The sequence below is a fragment of the Panthera leo genome, chromosome B3, assembly GCF_018350215.1.
Source record: "Panthera leo isolate Ple1 chromosome B3, P.leo_Ple1_pat1.1, whole genome shotgun sequence".
Classification (NCBI taxonomy): Eukaryota; Metazoa; Chordata; class Mammalia; order Carnivora; family Felidae; genus Panthera; species Panthera leo.
Window position 1 is genome coordinate 82,268,230 of NC_056684.1, and position 19,997 is coordinate 82,288,226.

The following is a 19,997-nucleotide window of genomic DNA, read 5'->3' on the forward strand; positions in this document are numbered from 1 at the left end:
TCTGAGATAAAACTTTTTTTGTTGTCCTCATCAAGAATGAAGTCTTCTGTTTTCTCTGCTGCAGGTTTCTAAAAGTGGAAGTTAATGTTCTAAAATGTATGTACACATTGCAACTATGTATATAGCTCAAAAGCATAAAAAGCAAAAGATATTAAATTTCAACATACTTGTTATCCTGCATTCCGGTTGACTGTAGAGAACCTCTAGTCATGTCTATCTGTTTTTGATGCCTCTACAGAATAACTGCCCAGCATCCTCTGCCCAACCAATCAGAATGTAGGAAAATCTACAGATATGACGGAATCTACTGTGAATCTACCTACCAGAAGTATGTTGAAATCTTTGTGAGTCTTCCTTCTGGCTCGTGCATCAGTGCTTGTGGTTGCCAGCTATTCAAAAATATCCTTGTATTGAAACCTTATATTTCTCTCATCTAGTGGGGAAAAAAAAGCCAAACCAAACAAAAACCAACAAAATTTGCCTTTGAAATCAAGACCAAAAAAAATGTTTATACTTTTGAAATTGTGGTCTAAAAGTTTTTTAAAATGACTATATTAATAAAGCTCTTAGGTAAGCTTCTTTATATTGCAATAAACAAGTACTTATATGCAAGAAAATCTCGGCAAAATACATTGCACAGGTGCTACGCATCTTAGGGATTTGAAAGGTGTGTTATGTATAAATTAGCTGTCACTTTTTTTCAATCCTGTAATGGAATGATGAGTTGTAATTTGCATAATCCTTTAAGAAGTCAAATTATACTGTCATGTAGCAGACTTAACATGCTAGCTAAGATTTCAGAGCTTTGCAGCTAATTACTATGTACCTTACAGGACAGTTAAATTGAAGTTGAGTCCTCTGCCTTTGCTGCCATTTGCTTTGTCCATTACTTAACAGAATCTGCACTGTTGGTAATGAGGTGTTGTTACTATCACTGAAGTAAACACTCTGCTCTGGGAAGGAAAGGCATTTTAATGTATCGTAGCTTGACTTGTGTTGCTTTTGCTGAGAAGGAAGTTTTTGTTTTGTTTTGTTTTTTTTAACAATAATCTAAATTGGAGTCTTCCAAAAAGCTTAACACTTAGGCTTTCCATAAAAGTTGTGGAATACTGATTGAAGCAACAGTAACCATTAATTACTTAAGTTATTTTGTAGAAAATATAAAATAAGGTAAACAGTTACCCTGAAGGCGTTAGACTTTCCGGATAGACTTTGCAAATATACTTCAGTGTGTTTTTTGTCTTCAAACTCTCAACTTCTTTTGTAGTGGAGTTCTGTTATTGAAAAAAAAATACCCTTTTTCCTTAAAAATCCTTTTTTGAATACAAACTGGTGAGTTCTACTTTCATTTACTCCTCTGATTGGTTGTACAGCATTTTCTTTCATGGTTTCCATTTTATAATCAGCAAATTCTGGAGCCAGTGAAGACTGCTCTCTAAAGGGGACGTAAAATGGATACTGGATGGAGCTGGGATTCTTCCCTGTATCTTTGCTACTTATTTCTCTCTGGCTTCTTGATATTCTGTTGTCTCGATAGCATTATTCTTTTCATCAGAATTGGTTTCATTATAATGCTAAATTGTTACTGATTATTTTCAAAAAAATTCTTGTTATCTGTGAGTCATTCTTATTATGGCTCTTGGTGGTCAGGTTCCTGTAATTTGCTCGTGGTTTTGTGGCTTTGTTGTGATTCATGGATACTTTGAAAAAGCCTTTTGCTGCGTAAGAAGGGGGTTCTTTACGGACCATCTGAAAGCAGCAGTTGACTGTTGACCATTCAAGTAATTGGAGGCCAACAGCCAACTGTTGTTTATTTGTAATTAAGCCAATTTCACGTGTCTGAAATTACTATCAGGTTAGGGGCGGAGGCTTGTCAGTTTAAAGTTGGGAGCCTGGATGAGGTCTCCAGGAATTCAGCCCACAGAAAGGTTACCCTTCTTACTGTAGGTATTATCTCAAGACCTGGCTTTTTTTTTTTTTTTTTTTTTTTTTTATATATAAAGAATTTGTGTTATTTGTAGTCAAGGTAGACACAGTAGGCAGCACAGCTGTGACTGCCAGGGAAAGTCACTAGGGGGATATTCGTAACAAGGAAATATTGGCAAATAAATGATGAAGAAGGGGAGGAAATCTCCAAGATGTTAAATTGGAGCACTGTCACTGAGATGATTAATGGTGTTGTGTATTTTAGTGAAGACGCTTATCTGGATTGTCTTGAAACTATAGTGTACATTTAATAGCACCTATAAAAAAGCATGTGGTGCATGAACACATTGAAGAGAAAAGTCCATGGATTCAGCTTTCATTTTCCTGAGTGAGTATTTTCTGCAACTCAGTCTTTGGTTTCTGGTTATTAGAAAGCTGGTCTTAGTGTATGTTATATAGTAGAAGTATGTATATTTTATATAATAATAATTGGCATTATATAGCTCCTTTTCCAACAGGACTGGAAATGTTCTTTTTTTGTGAAAAAGATGGGTACCTTTTCAACACTCTTGAATATTATCAATAATAGGGAAATGACGATTGTTCGGATTTGCCTCGTCTTCCTGGGTAAATGGGCAGGTTGGTCACAGGGCCACAGAGGATGAAGGACCAAATTTTCATCAATGATGGGGTCGGTACAGGTTTCTTAAAAAGTTCTCTGTCCATTTCGGGTGAAGGGGGGGTTGTCGTGGAAGGGAGTCTAGCTTTCACTTGTAAGCCATGACTATCCTGATTCTATGTAATGAATTATCACTTGCCTTGAAGGATCTTTTGTCACTGATGGCAGGTGCATCTTTAGACACTTATTTAACCTTATTGGGCCTCAGTAATTACTACTAGACATCAGGATAGATGTAGACTAATGACCTATAATTGTGTCTTCAAGCTTAGTCTATTTCAGCACTGTTTTTCAATTTTGGGACCTCTACCCAAATGGTGGGGTACGAATCCAATTTAGTGGGTCAAGTTAAGAATGAAGAAAAGGACAAGAATCGAGAGTTTTAGTGCATTCCATATATGAGAGTGTGTTTTATCTTGAGAGGCTTCTGTTTTTGTTTTATGTGTTTAAGTATACATCACATGTGTGTGTGCATGGGGTGGGCCCTGAGGTGAAACATCTCTTAATATGTGTTTTTTATCTAAAAACTGATGGAAAGCTTCTGCAGTACAGTTGGTAGAAATGTATAAATATAATAATGTACGGGTATTATGTCCTTACGTGCTCAGGATACAGCAGGTTATAAATAAAGAAATGGTTGGTGATGTGAAAAGGGTTCGGGAATGAAAAGGCTGTACTATCTGGTCCCTCCTATCAGAATGTGTTAGTGCCGACTTGCATGGGCCCATGAGAATCCATTGTATGTACATATTTCCCATTCTGTGATCCCTGACCTCATGTTAGTAACTGGAAATTGGGCAAAGTATTTGCACTATGGAAATTGGAAAATACTGCAAATTGGGTGCCCTTCTGTCTGCAACTAGTTGTTAAATATTTACCGGAACATCACTGTTCTTAATCCTTCCCACTGTAATTCTATTGTTTTATAAACTGTGAATTTGCTTCTATTTTAACAGAGGTTTGACTTGAATATTACTGGGAATTATTAAAGTAAATAATTTGAATTATCTTAAAGTACATAGGAATAGAAAATGGTGATTAACTCAAAATGTCTATAATTAAGAATTTTAAAACAATGGCAGTTATCCTAACTTCTTACATTAAGTGCTCATGACGTGGCCAACTGAAAACTTAAAATTGTAATTGGTGATAATGAATTTTTTGGCAAAGGGTAGGAATACAAGATTTTCAAAAACACCATAGTGTTGGGGCAAATTTTGACAAAACTTAAGCACTTTGGTAAGTTCTGAAACTTATAGAACCCATGCCCTTGGCTCCATTTTAAGCTGTCTTTAAGTTTGTAATCCTATTTCTGGATTTTAGTGAATTCATCTGTAAAATAGTTGGTTTGACTGGGAGATGGAACAGTTCTTTCCAATTAAAACAATTGTCTTGTTTCCTGTTTCCCCACAAAGAAATAAAAGCAGTATGGAGGGTCTGAGAAAAGACCAGACATCGCCTCCATAGTAACTATGATAACTTTAAACTTGTAAATGAAGGCAAGAAAATGTTTGAGTTGGAAAGGAAATTTTCATGGACATGAGAGGAGTTTTACACAAAATACGGTGGAAATCACCTGTGTTAATAGGTGAATGCAAGAGAAGGAAACTAGAAAGGAACTGAGAAAGGACTTCATAGCCTCCAAGGTGGACAGAGTTTGGCCGTGTGGTTTGACACGACTGTAGCTGTGTGTAAGAACAACTGTTTGACTAAAATTTCGAGAAGACTGCGTCTGGGGAGACGGGAGCTCAAGTGACTAATGTTCCTTGAGCACATGCCAAACTGTTGTGACTGCGTCTGCAGTACCCATTGTAAACAAAGGGCTTTAACCCAGGGTTCTTAGTCTCCAAGTGCAGCCAAGATTGAGAAGGTTTGTCACTGATGAGACCAACTATAGAGCGGTCACCGAAACAAGCCATTGGCAAAATGGTGAGGTTTGTCTGTTTTCTGCCTCTGCATCCAAGCCCTTTTACCTCTGAAATTCATTCCACCTGGATACCTGGTTCATGTCTCATGCCCAGGCCCTTCCCCACAGGCATTTTTGTTTGTACCCTTCCTTGCAGATCAGGTGTTGTTAATTGATAATGTTGCTCTTCTCAGGACCCTTTGCATTTTAATAAGCACCTTGCAGTGAAAGAATTCGAGCAAAAAGGGAGTTGCTCTCCACTGGAATAATTGCAGATACCATGACAGGATCGGAGAGATTAATTTCAGGCTAGAAGGTGATGTTTTCTTCCTTTCTTGATGAGACACTCAGAACGAGGGCATTCTCCTGCTCAGGGTAGCGTTAAGGCTGGCTTTGGCCAAGAGGCATGGGTTTGGAAATGGGGAAAATCCAGACTCAAGAGAGAAGGAATTATCAAGGTCCAGAAGAGGAGAATGAGTGAAGAAGGAACTCACCAGTCATTATCAGCTATGTTGTGCCAGACAGAGTGCTAACCACTTGCACATGTTATCCCAATTAAGGAGAACAAGACCGGTTCCTTGTCAGGCAGACTGCTGGGGGGGGGGTGGGGGGGTGGATAGGTGGTCACCTGTGTTGATGGGGAGGGAAAGGTCAAGGAAGCTCTAGAAGCAGCAGCAGCAGCAGCAAATTGTTTTGATTGTTTAACCTGATTGATTGATGGCAATTAGACAGCCCCCATCCACTTCCCCCCCACCCCCACCCCCCGGCCCCCGCCCCTCCCCCCAGTCATTGGAATAATTTATGCCAGTTGTGTTTGGATCAGTAAATAACAAAGAATTGAGGAAAGAGAAATCTACAGTGAACTTCATAAAGAGGTCTAATAGAATCTGCATGTTAAACAGACATTGAACTTTGTAGCAAGAGCTGCTTCAAGCCTTTAAAAATCCAAATGAATTCTGAATTCCACATCATGCCTTTTAGACCTCAGCATGGTTTCTGGTGCTTTCTCCCAGTTAATTTTAACATCACACCAATGATTTGGCCTGTAAATGACTTGAAGTGGTGTGTCTGAGGAAACTGGATGGTGTATTATTTAGGGCTAATGCCAGAGTAGCTTAAAAATGAGCTAATTTATTCATTCCTTTAACTATATTTTGATCATCATCCATGGGTCAGGTGCTGTTCTGCATAAAGTGACTTACAGGTGACTAAGAAAACCTCTGCCCTGCAGAAGCCTAGAAAACTGATGGGAACTAGTAATTGGGATTCTGTTTAAGAGGTGTCTTGAGTGAGAAGTAAAAAGTACAGAAGTGGTGCCACGAAAGGGTCATCCTTTAATAGTGGAGGTGAGCCCTGGGATCTTCATGGTGGAAGGGATTTTGATTTGGGGGAGAGGTGCTTGAGCTAGTGATTGGGGCTAAAAGGTGGGTATTTATGGTGCACTGAGTTGCAAATGATGTTCCTCAGGAGTTGAGGGAAGGGGAAGGGTGACAGGAGTTGAGGTTGGAGAAGAAGGGGAAGCAGAGGCATTAGGGTGGACTGCCATCTGGTGAGAGCCTTGGAGGAGTTTTCAGGAAAGGAAGGATGGGACAAGGACTGCAAGTCCGAGGACGGCTCTGGAAGTGGCTCAGACTTGAGACAGGAAATGTGGGAGAGTGGCCCACCTGGTCAGCCTGTCCTCTGAGGTTAGAAACGGAGTTCATGTGGTTTTCATGGATAGTGGGCAGTGGTGCTGTGTTTGTTAGTTTGAAGTTATTTTTAACTTACAAACATCTTGCAGGATTCCAACAGTATGAAGTCCAGTTCAGAACCTGTCTACAAATTAATTGCTTTTCCTGGCTTGAGGTGCTCCATATTTTTTTGTATTTTTTTTAATGTTTATTTTTGAGAGTATGAGTGGGGGAGGGGCAGAGGTGGGGGCGGGGGACCGTATCGGAAGCAGGCTCTGTACCAACAGCAGAGAGCTTGATGGGGGCTCGAACTCAGGAACCATGGGATCAATACCTCAGCTGAAGTCAGATGCTCAGCTGACTGAGCCATCCAGGTGCCCTGAGGTGCTCCATATTTTGTAACTCAAAATAGAGTGGCAGAGAGTAAAAATGGACAGGCACAGGAAGCATCATTTAAAATGAAAGAATATTAATTGGCTTTACCAGAGTGCGTATTTTCATTAGGAGAGAAGTGCCTGCCTAGATTTTTAAAAATAATTGGTTACTGACACACCTGTGATATGTAGGAGACTCCACCCCCCCCCCCCAACCCCCTGCCCAAACCTGAGAAGAGAAGGCAAAGGTCAAGGTGAGAGGAATAGAGCTACAATGAACCTTTTGTAGGCATGCTGTTGAACTACAGTGTTCTGAATCACTAACGGTTGTTTCAGAGAGGGAGACTAATGTGCTTGTGCCCAGATCTTAAAAATAATACAGCAAACTTAGTTATACATAAACGGTGGTTTTAATAAATTTTCACCTTAACAGCTTATTCTGTGTGTTGAGTGTGTTCTGTATAGATGTGTCTGGAGTGAATTTTTGGACTCAGTTTATGCACAAGAGTGGAAGAAAGAGGCTTTAATTTTTGTGAGCAAAGTATTTAAGAGATCCAGAAGTCCAGGGGTGCCTACATGGCTCAGTCCATTAAGCATCTGACTCTTGGTATCAGGGTCATGAGTTCAAACTCCACATTTGGCCTGAAATCTACTTAAAAAACAAAACAAAACAAAAAAAAAAAAAAAAAGAAAAAAAGAGATCCACAGGTCCATGCAGTAATATTGATTCATTGATAGAGGTGGTTAAACCATCTGGAGATGGATCTGAGTTTGATCCTCTCCTCGTAATTATTAGAACTGGGACCGTAGCTAAGTTACTTAACTCTTAGAACTTCTGTCTTCTCAAGTCTGAAATGGGGATAAAAATGAAAGTTGTCTCAGCTCTTTGGAGAATCAGTGGGCTAATGGCTTGACCGTTTTTAATATTTATAGTAAGCTTGGGTACTAGGTATGATTATTACTACCATTTTACAGATGACGGGGTCTTAAAGGGCTGGAACAACTCACTCAAGGTGAAGAAGGTAGGATAGGGTGAAATGTGATTTAGGATCAGCAGCCACATGTGCTCCCCCACCCCATTCCCTTGCCTGTTTTTGTACATAAAGTTTTACTAAGACATGACCATACCCATCCACTTACGTGTTGTCTGTGACTGCTTTTGTGTTTTAATAACAGAGTTGAGTAGAGACTGGGACCAAATCGCCTACCAAGTCTCAAATGTTTACTGTGTGGCCCTTTACAGAAGATAGTTGACCCCTGCATTGGACCTCAGTCTGTTAGACTATAGAGTCTAGGGTCCACACCACAAAAACACTTCGTATGATGCTTGGCATATAATAAGTGTGCACTGAATGAGTATCACTTTGTTCCTTATCTAACTTAGGGTACAGCTGTTCATACCAAGAAACTCATGTTGGCAAAATGGAAACAGTAAACATTCTACTTCCAGTAGGAGAAGCCATTATGTCTGTGGAAATAGTGAATTACTAGAGGAACACTTTGTGAATTTTGTGTTCTAGCTTCGACTTACTACTATGTTTTATATAATGAAGAAAGAATTTATTTCTTCATAGCATTCAAAGTATAATATGTCATTGAAGGGAATAATTGTGAACTTGAGTGAATATTCAGAATCTGTTAAATTAACCTCATACCCAAGGAAATTTCATGTTCTTGAGAAATGTCAGAATATTTTTGTTTATGAAAACTGCATAAAAATAGTGTAGAAATGCCACTTGTGGTATTATGACCTGTTGATCAAAAATAGGTATAAGCAGTGTGTCTAGAGCATGAAAAAATGAAAAGGGTTTATCCCTTTTAATGAAAAGGTTTAAAATTGTCCTACCTTTTCTAATAGTCTTCCTCACAAGAAGGGGAGGAGATGATGGTTTCAACTTGACCCTGCTCCATTTTATTTCCATGCATTTGTCTGTTACGGATTCTGGGAGCTCCTTGTCCTCTGCTCAGTAAATGCCCTCGGGTTTGTGTTACTGTGGAGCTTACAGAGCACACCATGTGTCCAGTCAAATTGTATTGAGGGGATAATCTTGGAATTTGCTTTGACTAAGCCCAGGGCCGTGGCTCTGTGTTGATGAATGGGAGATTCCTTCATTGGGTTCATGGTTTTCTCTTGGAATAGCTCTTGTTTGAATAAAATTGCAATACCTTTTTTATCCTGGAACATCTGGAAAGTGCAGATAAATAGAAAGGAGAATGTGAATGTCTTTCGTAATGGTACCATCCACAGACAGCCACTGTTAACAACTTGGTGTGGATCACTATACAGAACTGTATGTTGATACACATGTCATCTTGGATACATTTGTATCTACATACATGAGCGTTTTTCTTGGGTATTCCTCCCGAGATTGTCTCAGCTGGGAAACTTCTGGGGCCAAGTATTCTAATTTGTCCACAAACAGCTTATCTAAGGGAAGCTGAAAGCTGTATATGTTCACCTTCCACATAGAAACCATGTTCTGTAGGGATCTCCTTTCATGACTTTTTTTTTCCGGTTGTAGTTTGTATCTCCCTGCTGAACGTGTATCACTTTATTGTTGGGGGAATTGAAATTCTTTTTCTTGGGGGGAAGACACACACACTGGAGAACTCCAGCAAGAGCTAGTGATGTTAGTGGCATTAATGACAGATTTTTAGCAGAAAAATCTTTCCCTACCACCTAATTTTTTAAAAATCAAGTTTGCAAAGCTATTTGTAAGTTACAGGATGAAGCTAATGGTGAGAAGGGTGTGCAGTGGGTTATAGTAACAAGGCCTTTTAAGATCAGAACATGTACATGGATGAGAAGTAACTGCTGGGTGCTGAGGTGGAGTTTTCTGGTCATTTATCAACTCCTTTTCTCACATGCTACATCTCCTGCATCATTCTCTAAAGTACTTATAAACAAGAGCTCTATTTACTTTGTAGAGCATTGAGATATTTTGATCTAGTTTTCAAAGCAGAGAGAAGTCTGGGTCCTGGGAGGATTTTGGTTCAATGACCAGCATGTAAGGAAATCATTTTTAGGTTATTTCTCCCTTGTCAAACTTGAGACCTTTGTGATTCACTTAGTAGTGTGAGGGTTCTTTGGAATTGACCGCTTGAGATTTATGTGATTAAGTAGACCATCACTGCATCTTATTTAAAACCTAATTGCCCTTCCCTCTCTCCCAGTCCAGTATATAGAATCTCTGTAATAAATACGAAAAGCAGTAGTAATGATATACAGAGCCTCACTCTTAGCCTTTTTCTTAGTTGGTACCAGTTGAAGAGAGTTCTGTTTCTTTTTTCTTTTAAAAATTTTTTTTCATTATTATGTTTGTTTGAGAGCGAGAGAGCAAGAGAGCGAGAGAGAGAGCGAGTAGGGGAGGGGCAGAGAGAGAGGGAGATACAGAATCTGAAACTAGGCTCCAGGATCTGAGCTGTGGGCACAGAGCCCGACACAGGGCTTGAACCCACGAGCGTGAAATCATGATCTGAGTAGAAGTCGGTCACTTAACCGACTGAGCCACCCAGGTGCCCCAAGGAGAGTCCTGTTTCCTTCACAAGCAGCTGTCATCAATAGAATTTCAACCAACCTAGGCTTTCATAACAGCATCATTTTCTTGACCACTGCCTGTCAGGGGTCCTCCGTGTGAATCACAGCCAATTGCATGTCTTGGCCTTGAAACCAGGAGGTACCTGGTCTTCTTCTTGATGATTCTCCTCTACCATTTTTAACTCCACTAAGAAAGCTGTTTTAGGAGTACAATTGACTGTATGGGTCAGTCAGGAATGAAGCCTCCTCTCTAATGTATTGTAGACACCAGCTGGATTTTCTGGAGAAGAACACATTTACAGAAACTACAGGAAGGTCTTGGCTCACTTCCAGGGAAGGAGTATGCTTTTCTAGGGACTACCTAATTATAATAGCTGATTCTCATCCCCCTGGAGAAATTCATCAGGTGTCTTAAGTCTTAATAACTATGAAAGCAGTGACCTTCATGTCACGGTGTTTTTACAGGGAGAGGTTTGGAGACCCATTCAGTAGGGAGGAGTGTGGAGGGTAGGGGGATTTCTCGAGCGCTTGTAAAATTGAGGATCAATAAATTCATCTGATGGCAAGATTGTTTACCCTCTTTGCTCAGTGCTGTTTTTAGGAGCTAGTAACAAATTTATGAGGGTGGTAGGAATAAAGAAAGCTGACTTTTTAAAAAAAATTTATTGTACTTGAGTAATGTCTTGGGGGAAGGCAAGACTAGAAAACTTAAATTATGGGCCAGCAGATTTTAAGTAGAATACATTTTTACAAGGATCTAGTGGCAAGTTTGGTTGACTGGCACTACATGGATCTTTATTGGCTCTCTTAAGGAGAAGTTTGCCAGACACAAACGATTGGCTCTGAGCTATAGAGAAAAAAGGGAATGAATACAGCTGCTTTTATTCTTCCATCCACAGGAAATACTCATGGATGCTGAGGTTTTACATTATGGGGCAAAACTGGTCCTTATGGGGACAACAGAAATTTGAGCTCTTGACCATGAAGTTTGGGTCCAACTTTACCATTCGTGTTTCTGTGTTGGCTGGTTTTCCATATGCAGTGAGATACATGAGGCTGAAGTTGGCACACCAATTGTGGTGTTCTTCGGCCTCTAGACATTGCTATAATTGACCTCCACATCCGTACTGGAAGATAGGTAGGTGTAATACACTCATTTGCCATGTGAGAAGATGAAGGCTCAGAGATTACGCAGGTTGTCCAACTGACACAACTAATAAGGTTTAATCTGGTAACTATTTAGAGCAGACCAGTGCAGTGTGGCCCAGCAGTTTATCCACTTTCAACTGGATAATGTGGCCCCTTGGAGCAGGAGGATACTTGACCTCAAAAAACAAAAACAAAAACAACCAAAACCAAAAACACAACCCTCCACCTTCTGTTCAAGGGTAGTCTATTGAAATCTATTTCTGTAAAAAAAAATAAATAAATAAATAAATAAAATAAAAAATAAGACCCTGAGAAACTGAAAGCCTTCCCTAAAGAGGAGGGTACGTTTATTATATTTGAACGCTAGTTATTTAGTGTCCTTTATATGCAAACCCAGTTGTGTCTGCCTTTTAGAAATTTCATCTGTCCTTACACTGCAGTTATCCTAAAAGTGGATGAATCTCCAGTCCTACCTCTTTGCCAACTCGAGTTTTAGATTTCCAAACTACTTGAGGTTTCTGCTTGTGATTTGCTTTACATCAACTGCCACATGTAACGACCAACAAATTTGCAAGCACTTCAAAGAAAATTCCCAATTAATCCTTAAGGCAACCCAGTGAATTGTTTTATCTCTATTTTTTTTTTTATCGAAAAACCCAACAAACAAAAAACCTTTGGATCTTAGAGCTTTAATGATGTGAAGGCTCTTCCCCCAGCTGCCGTGTGATGTGGCCCACCTGCAGAGTGACCCTTCCTCCTCCCCCATTCTGAAGCTCTTTGCTGGACTGCGCAGCTGTGCCCCCAGAACAGAGCTCCGTATCTTACCTAGAATGATCTCGTACGCTGCCCTTCTTTTGCTTCATCTTAATTTCTCTAGTCATTTGGGCTTGCTATTGGACTCCTCTTCCATTCTGCCTCTCTTGTCAAATACCCTGTTTGTAGCATGATTTCTTTTGTAAAGACTTACCTTCTATTCTCATCTCCCTGACCTGAGTTACTATTTTATGCCTAGATTGTTACAGTCTACTGTTTAGTCTTGTCTCCTATCTCCTTCAGTTTAAGTAAAATGCTGCAGGCCCACTGTATACAAAATGCCATGCAAGGGAATACAAAAATATCTTTCTGGGCTACCCTGTAGCTACCAGATTAAAATATTTGTGACATGGTTCCTAGCTCAAAGTCATCAGCAGTTCATTCTTAGGGCACGGTGTTGGCAGTCTTAGCTTCGTGTTCAAGACCCTCTAGTCTTGATCTGGGCTGCCCCCCATCTATCCCCAACCAAGATACCCCTCAATGGAAGCTCTCTCTGCTTCTATCTGTGAAACATGTTCACTTACTCTTGTTAGGCACAACACACACTGCCTCTTGGCTTTAGCTTTATCCCCAGGGTTTCTCTCGTGTCTTAATTCAACATATAGATGGGGTACCTTTAAATAACCAGGAACTATTGGGGTGCTTGGGTGGCTCAGTCAGTTAAGCGTCTGACTTTGGCTCAGGTCAAGATCTCATGGTTCCTGAGTTCGAGCCCTGCATCAGGCTCTGTGCTGGCAGCATGGAGCCTGGAGCTTGCTTCAGATCCTGTGTCTCCCCCTCTCTCTCTCTGCCCCTTCACCACTCATGCTTTATCTCCCTGTGTCTCTGTGTCAAAAAAAAAACAAAACAACATTTAAAAATTAAAAAAAAAAATTTAACCAGGACTATTGTGTGGGATATATAGTGAACTAAGACCGAAATCTCAGCTGTGAAAGTTAGAGGGCATTGGAGACAGGCAGTAAACAGCAGAAGTTACAAACAAAACAAATCGTGTTGTCTGTTCTGTGGCAGTAGTTGTGCGCAACAAAAACAGAGAAGGGTAAGAGGGAATTAGGACTGTTGGGATGCACCCAGTGTTTATAGCAACAGTATCAACAATAGCCAATTTATGGAAAGAGCCCAAATGTCTATTGACGGATGAATGGATAAAAAAAGTGGCATAAATATACAATGGAATATTATTTGGCCATCAAAAAGAGTGAAATCTTGCCATTTGCAATGACATGGATGGAGCTAGAGTGTATTATGCTAAGCGAAATAAGTCAGGGCAGAGGAGAGCTAATACCATATGATTTCACTCGTGGAATCTAAGAAAACAGGTGAACCTAGGGAAAAGGGGAAAAGAAAGGAAAGCAAACCATAAGAGACTCGTAAAGAGAACAAACTGAGGATTGCAGGAGAGAGATGGGTGGAGGATGGGCTAAATGGGTGAGGGGCATTAAGGAGAACACTTGTGATGGGCATTGGGTGTTGTTTGTAAGTGATGAGTTGCTAAATTCTATACCTGAAACCAATTTTACCACATATGTTAACTAACAATTGCAATAAAACTTGGGAAAAAAAGTGCTGGGTCGAGATGGGTCAGTTAGGGTTTCATGTAGGTACAGCCCCATTTAAAAAGATGACATTTGAGTAAACACTCGTAGGAAGTGAGCGAGTTAGGCATCCAGATAGCAGCAGGGGAAATAGTCCAGGCAGAGGGAGCACCTGCCAGAAAGGCTCTGAAGCTGAAGAGGTTTTGCTGCTTACAAAGAATGCTGGGGGGGCTCATGCAGTGGGTGGGAATGAATAGGGACTGCAGCTGGAGATTGAGGAGAGAGGCCAGCACACAGAACCCTGGCAGGCCAGGCTTTTAGTCCACTTGAAATGGGGTCATGAGAGGATGTTTGACGTGAGGAGCAATGGAGTCTGAACGAAGTTTTCGAATGATTCTGGCTGCTAGTTGAGTACATGCTTCAGGGGGACGTGGGTGGAAGCAGAGAGCCTAATTCCGAGACTGCTATGGTCAGGACAGTGGTTGGTTGACACTCAGGGTTTGGAAGTGGCGATGGTGAGAAGAATTCGGATTGCGATGTATTCTGAAGAAAGAGCCAACAGGATTTCCTGATGGAGTGGATTGAGAGGGGATATGAAAGAGAGAGAAGAAAGTCAATATTAAACCTGAGATTCAATTCTAATGCATCATTTACTCTGTATCACACGTGTGGTGGCATTCAATGGTATGTATGCAAATAAATACCTGTTAGGAACTCGTAAACTGAAAGAGGAGGCAGGTCATAAACTTACAAGTAAAAGGATAAAACCGTGTCTGTGGATGGATATCTTAATAAGATTGCAAGTTCCTTAAGATAGTGATTCATTTATCACTCCACAAACCTTTTTAAGGTTCTTACTCGAGTCCAGTGGTTGTCTCACCTTCTCAACAGTGCTAAATGGAATTAGAGGCAACTTCAGTGCAGTGGGTAAGTACACAGGCTCTAATGGAGAGTGAGGTACTCAAACCTTGGTTGAGTCATTTATTTGCTGAGGGAGCTTGAACAAGTGACATAAACTCTCTGTTCCCTATGTTTTTCCTCTGGGACTTGGTAATAATCTCTCTCATAGGGTTTATTGCAGGAGTAAATGCCCCAATACATGTAAAGTACTTATAATAATGCCTGGCATATACTAAATGTTCAGATAGTATTTATCATTCCTAAGTGAGCATTTAGGAAAAATTAGGTAAAAGAGGATTACCATTTTGAGGAACTGTCCTTCCTTAAACCCATGTTCAAAACCTGCCAAGCTGAATGGATAATAAATGTGAAGAATAAGATCTCCTAGTAAGCCTTGCTTTCTAACAGATAGTACAAATAACCGGAGAGGATTGCGTTACGATCAGTCCGATACCTGCCTCTCTTTAGAGGTGGATATGGAGGCTGGTCAGCATCCCCTCCAGGTACATTTGATTGACAGACTGGCAACCAGTATTTAAATACCTAACACATAAAAAGATCAATGCTTTCTTATTATTTTGTAGCTTAAAATGTTGAATGTGTATTAAAATGAGAAAAATAATTTTCAGAACAGATATGACTTTCCTAGTACATAAAAGCAAGGAGATCACATCAAGAAGGGATTATTATTTTTTTGCCCCAATACAGGAAATTACTATTTTTCCCTCCATGTTTGTATTTTGATACCTATTATCTCCTTTCTTTTCTTTCTTCTTCTTCTTCTTTTTTTTTTTTATTTCTCACGTGGTGGTCTTCCTTTCATCCCTGTTACTCTCTGCAACTAATTGGGCCTCCAAGTTCAGGAAGTAGCAGTGTGTTTTTTACCTTGGAACTCGTGCAGACGTCTTTAGTGTCAGAGGTGGTTTGAAGAGCAGCTTAATTCTGCTTTCATTGTGCCCGGTACTTCAGTGAGGCACTCAGGTTCTGTTTGAGCTCGGTATTTCTGATCCCATTCTATACATTGTAGATGGCGATGCAGACAGTGGCTGTCAATGAGTAACAGGTAAATATTGAACAGGGAAGCCCTTTTGATTAACTTTGTGGATCATTATTTGAAAGTAGCTTGCAGTCAGAACAGCTCCATCACTCATGATCATAGCACATGGCATGGAGGTCAGAGCATCACGCTGCTGGTTGGAAAGCTGAGGTTGCATTCTTTGTTATGTACCTGGTCCTGCATTCATGCAGTGCTTGAGTAGGCACAACTCTCCAGTGAGCAAAATGGGGAGGATTTAGCACAGTAGGAACACAAGGATATTATGATAAAGCACGGAATAGTCCAGATAGACTTTGTGCTATGTAGATATAGATACATTAAAGCACATTGACAATTTTTTGAACTTTAAATTTTGAAGCTTGACTTTTTATACAGATTCAGAAATTGTTGAATATGGAATCTAGACCATTATGGCAGGCTGAAAGTGAACTTTTGGTTTTGCTAGTTGATGCCAAAAAGTAATTTGAACATTTCTTTACTTCTCAAAATTTAGTTGATATCACCTAATGGGCAAAGCTGCTCTCATGACAGATTTACTCAGAAGATTGTTCGGTAATCGATTGCCTGTTCAGTGATTCTGATCTAGCTGTTGAACCTCATGGTATATTAATGATTTATCACCACTTGAAACAGTAACATTATCATTATTAATATTTTTGAGCTCCCACCAAAGAATATTCATGCTACTTGGTAAAAAGACATAGCTATTTTTACTCAATCCTATCTATCTGCTCTCAAAATTTGGGGTCAACACTAACATGGTCATTAAAAGAGAGACCACAATTAGTTTGTTCACACATCTTCAGGAAAGCCCTAATTCAGTGGTCAAACAGGCCAGTCTAAAATGTTTTCAGAAGGCTACCATTTTCTAGTAATTCTTTGAATTGAGTCTTTGAATCATGTCCAGCTATGTAAGTATTCAGAAAACTAAGATCATTAAAACAACCAATGACAACAATGCAAATGTATCTCCTTCTTACCCTTATTCTAGAGCAGTAGTTAAAAGTAGGCGTTTTATGACATTTTAAATGTATAATCCGGCATTTTAAATTTGCTTCATTAAATGGATTAATGCCCCTGTTACTTACTGTTTAACATGTATGAACCACAAAAGTGACAAAATGTATGTAAACTAGAAGATAATTTTATTCTGAAAATCCTTTGAATAAGAAGTACAATATAAAGTGGTTATGCTAACTAGAAATGTAAACTGCATGTTATCACATTTCTGAGGAAGGGGTTCTATGTTGGTATCATTAAAAGTATTTTAATTCTGATTTTATTATTCAAGATTTTATTTTTAACTTCTCTCTACACCCAACGTGGGGCTTGAACGTACAACCCCGATGAAGAGTTGTATGCTGTATTGACCGAGCCAGCCAAGTGCCCTTCCATTCTTCTTTTCAATAAACCATGGAAAATATTAATATTCTTGCTCTTTAACTGTACTGTTTTGGACTGGTTGAGAGTCCCTGTCTTCCCACCTCCCAACCTCTGCCTCAGAAAGGAAAGAACTTAAAATTTCATGTAGAAAATAGCTTTAGTTAGGCAAGTGTTATTTACAAAGTAATGTGATAGAAATCATGTCTTATATTTTTGAAATCTAAATAAACTTATCACGTACATGCAAAATACACGATAAATTAAAAATCAAACTTAAAATATGTGCTATTTCTTGGCAACAGAAGTACAGTGCATGCCTGTGCTGTTGAGAGAGAAGTAATATGTTATTGTATCTGTCTTTTTCTCCAGGGTACCCAGGATCTAATTTGGTTAGGTTCCCAGTGAATATGTGGTAGGTGGTCCCATCCTAACCTGCACCACAAAACTAGAAAATTCAGTTCTAAACAAAGATTTGTAATAGCAGGGGCTGCTGTGGGTCAGGGAAGAATTGGCATGGCCATGTGGAAATGTGTGCACATGGCATGGTTATCTAGCATAGCCAGGACTTTTAGGCCTTTCGTTTCCTTGAAATTAATAGGTAGCTCATTCAACATTTAGTCTTTGTCTTTCTGGGGCAGGAAACGTGGCACATACTAATTTGTGTAGACTTGTGACACATACTATAAGGGAAAATACATACAAAGAAAAAATGTATATATAAATACATGTCTTTGAATATTAAAAATTTCCTAATCTCTACAACTTGGAAATTTTTATGTTTATATCCCAAAAGGAGATAGAATGTATTAGATAAGAATTAAATGATGGTGACATCGTTACTGGCTTTTAATTCCTTTTTAATTATTAGAAAACTTGGTAATGTTTGGGGAAAATGGAATATATTGGGCTAGGATGTGGTGGCTTTGAAAGTTAATTGGTTCCATCCAAAAAAAAGTATTTATCCTCTTTTTGTGAAAAACTGTAGACATTACCTAATCTCAAGGAAGTTTCAGGCCATCGGGGAATCTAAGATAGATGATTCGCTGATTTGACAATTACTGAATACCTACTAAGTGACAGGCATTGTTCTAGGCCCTAGGTATTCTGTGGTAAACAGGACATCTGAAGTTGCTACAGCATAGAGTTTATACTCCACTGCGAAGGGCAGAAAATACGGAGAGGAATATATAATCTTAAAAAAGGTAGTGCTCTATAGTAGGAAAGAAATGAAATCGGGGCAAGGAGATGGAACATGTCAAGTGCTTTTGTAAGCAGACAAGGCATGCCAAGTACCTTAAGAATGATGTAAATGTTTCTGTTCTCTGCAGGTATGGACAACCAAGTCCATTTATGGCTGTAGTGAATCGGGGAACTCTTGTTGGGGTAGATGGAACTTAGGCTGGCCCTTGATGGATGGGAATGAATAAGCCATGTTTGTATCTGACAGAGGATGGAAATAAGAGTTTCTATTAAAGACTGACTAGAAATAAGGGGTAAGACTGATGGGACCTTGAAGATAGAAACTTGGGTTTATTATTTTATATGGTTTTGGTATACTGAAGAGTAGAAAAATCTCACCTACTCCACTACCTTTGCATTTGCATGGAGTGGATAAGAAACAGAGGCCATCTGGCAGGCTTTGGGGATAATCAAAAAATGAGAAGACGATACAGATTTTCTATTTCCACAGGCATGGACTATTTCAAGGTTTATTTGAGGGCTACTGTGTGAATATGGGGTTGAGTGGAGGGATCATGTGATTTCCTGACTCCAGGTGTTTTGCAGACCTGAAAGTTTGAGAGTCCCTGTTCAAGGTCCAATATGCTGGCTGTCATCTACATGATGACCTACATTCTTCAACAGGATTCACTCAGGAGATACTTATTAAAACTAAATGTATTGGCAGTGCACCAAGAGGAACTCATGAGATGAGAAACATTTGGGGGCATGAATAGACAACCCAGAATAGTTGGATTGTATAGGAGATTAATTATATAAGAAATGGCCTCCATTTAATTTATATTTGACTGTATAAGAAACAAATATATGTTAAGATTCTAGGATAGGAGTGGGTAACATAAACTAGTGATCAGCAAATAATGACCTTCAGCTCTGTTAGTTGGTAAATACTAGTGGTAAATCAAGATGCCAGTCAAAAATGGAACAGGTGCATGTTGCAGAGGACAATGCAGGAATGGCCTATCATTTCTTAAGCCTCAGTCAATACCCGAGAAGGACTGTATATACATGTTTGCTAATGGCACAAGTAACTTATGTGATGATTATTAACTTTTTGACAGCCACCATATTGAGGGGAGGTTTGCATACATACTTCTGATCTGTTGTGAACTTCAAAATTCACACCCTTAGTGATTCATACCTCAATTTAGGTAAACAATTAGAGATGGGAAAAAATCCCATGTAATCATAATTTCCTTAGAATTTATACTGGAAATACTTTTTGCCTCAGTAGGTAGGCCTCTGTTGAGATGTTCTATCGTGCAAGACAGGGGTTTTCACCTTTTAAATCCTAAGCGTACATTAATTATTGCAACACTAGAATTTCAGAGCTCCATTGTTATAGAATTTTGACAGTAGTTCTTGTGCACTGGTTTTTGTAGGAATTTTTAACTATTTTAAGATTTTGTGTACTTAATGCTACAGATGATAGTTGATTGCTACAAGTATCTGGACTACCAGGATCTTCATGTTCAGATGACTTTTTAAAATTGTATTTATTTTGAGAGAGTGAGAGAAAGCATGAGCAAATGGAGCAGGGTGGGGCAGAGAGAGAATCTCAAGCTGGCTCTGTGCTGTCAGCCCAGAGCCCTGCATGAGGCTTGATCCCACGACCCTGAATCATGACCTGAACAGAAATCCAAGAGTCAGACACTTGAGTGACTGAGCCACCCAGGTGCCCCTATGTGTTCAGATGACTTTGAAGAATATGAGCATGAATATCCTGTACGGGAAGCTGACTCTTTCATTAGCATATGTTAAGCAACTTAGTGTGCATCATTTTGAAACCTTTTAATTCCTTTTTTTGGAGATCCTATTTTCTTTTTTA

General features: G+C 39.5%; 1 protein-coding gene across 1 annotated transcript in view; it reads left to right on the top strand.

Annotated features, from left to right (window-relative positions):
* The window catches only part of NPAS3 (neuronal PAS domain protein 3), an 867,685-nt gene that overhangs the window by 105,542 nt on the left and 742,146 nt on the right, over positions 1 to 19,997 (top strand). Inside the window, exon 2 of the mRNA XM_042942953.1 lies at positions 239 to 328. Coding sequence (XP_042798887.1) covers positions 239 to 328 — 90 coding nt within the window. The remainder of the gene's footprint in view (positions 1 to 238; positions 329 to 19,997) is intronic.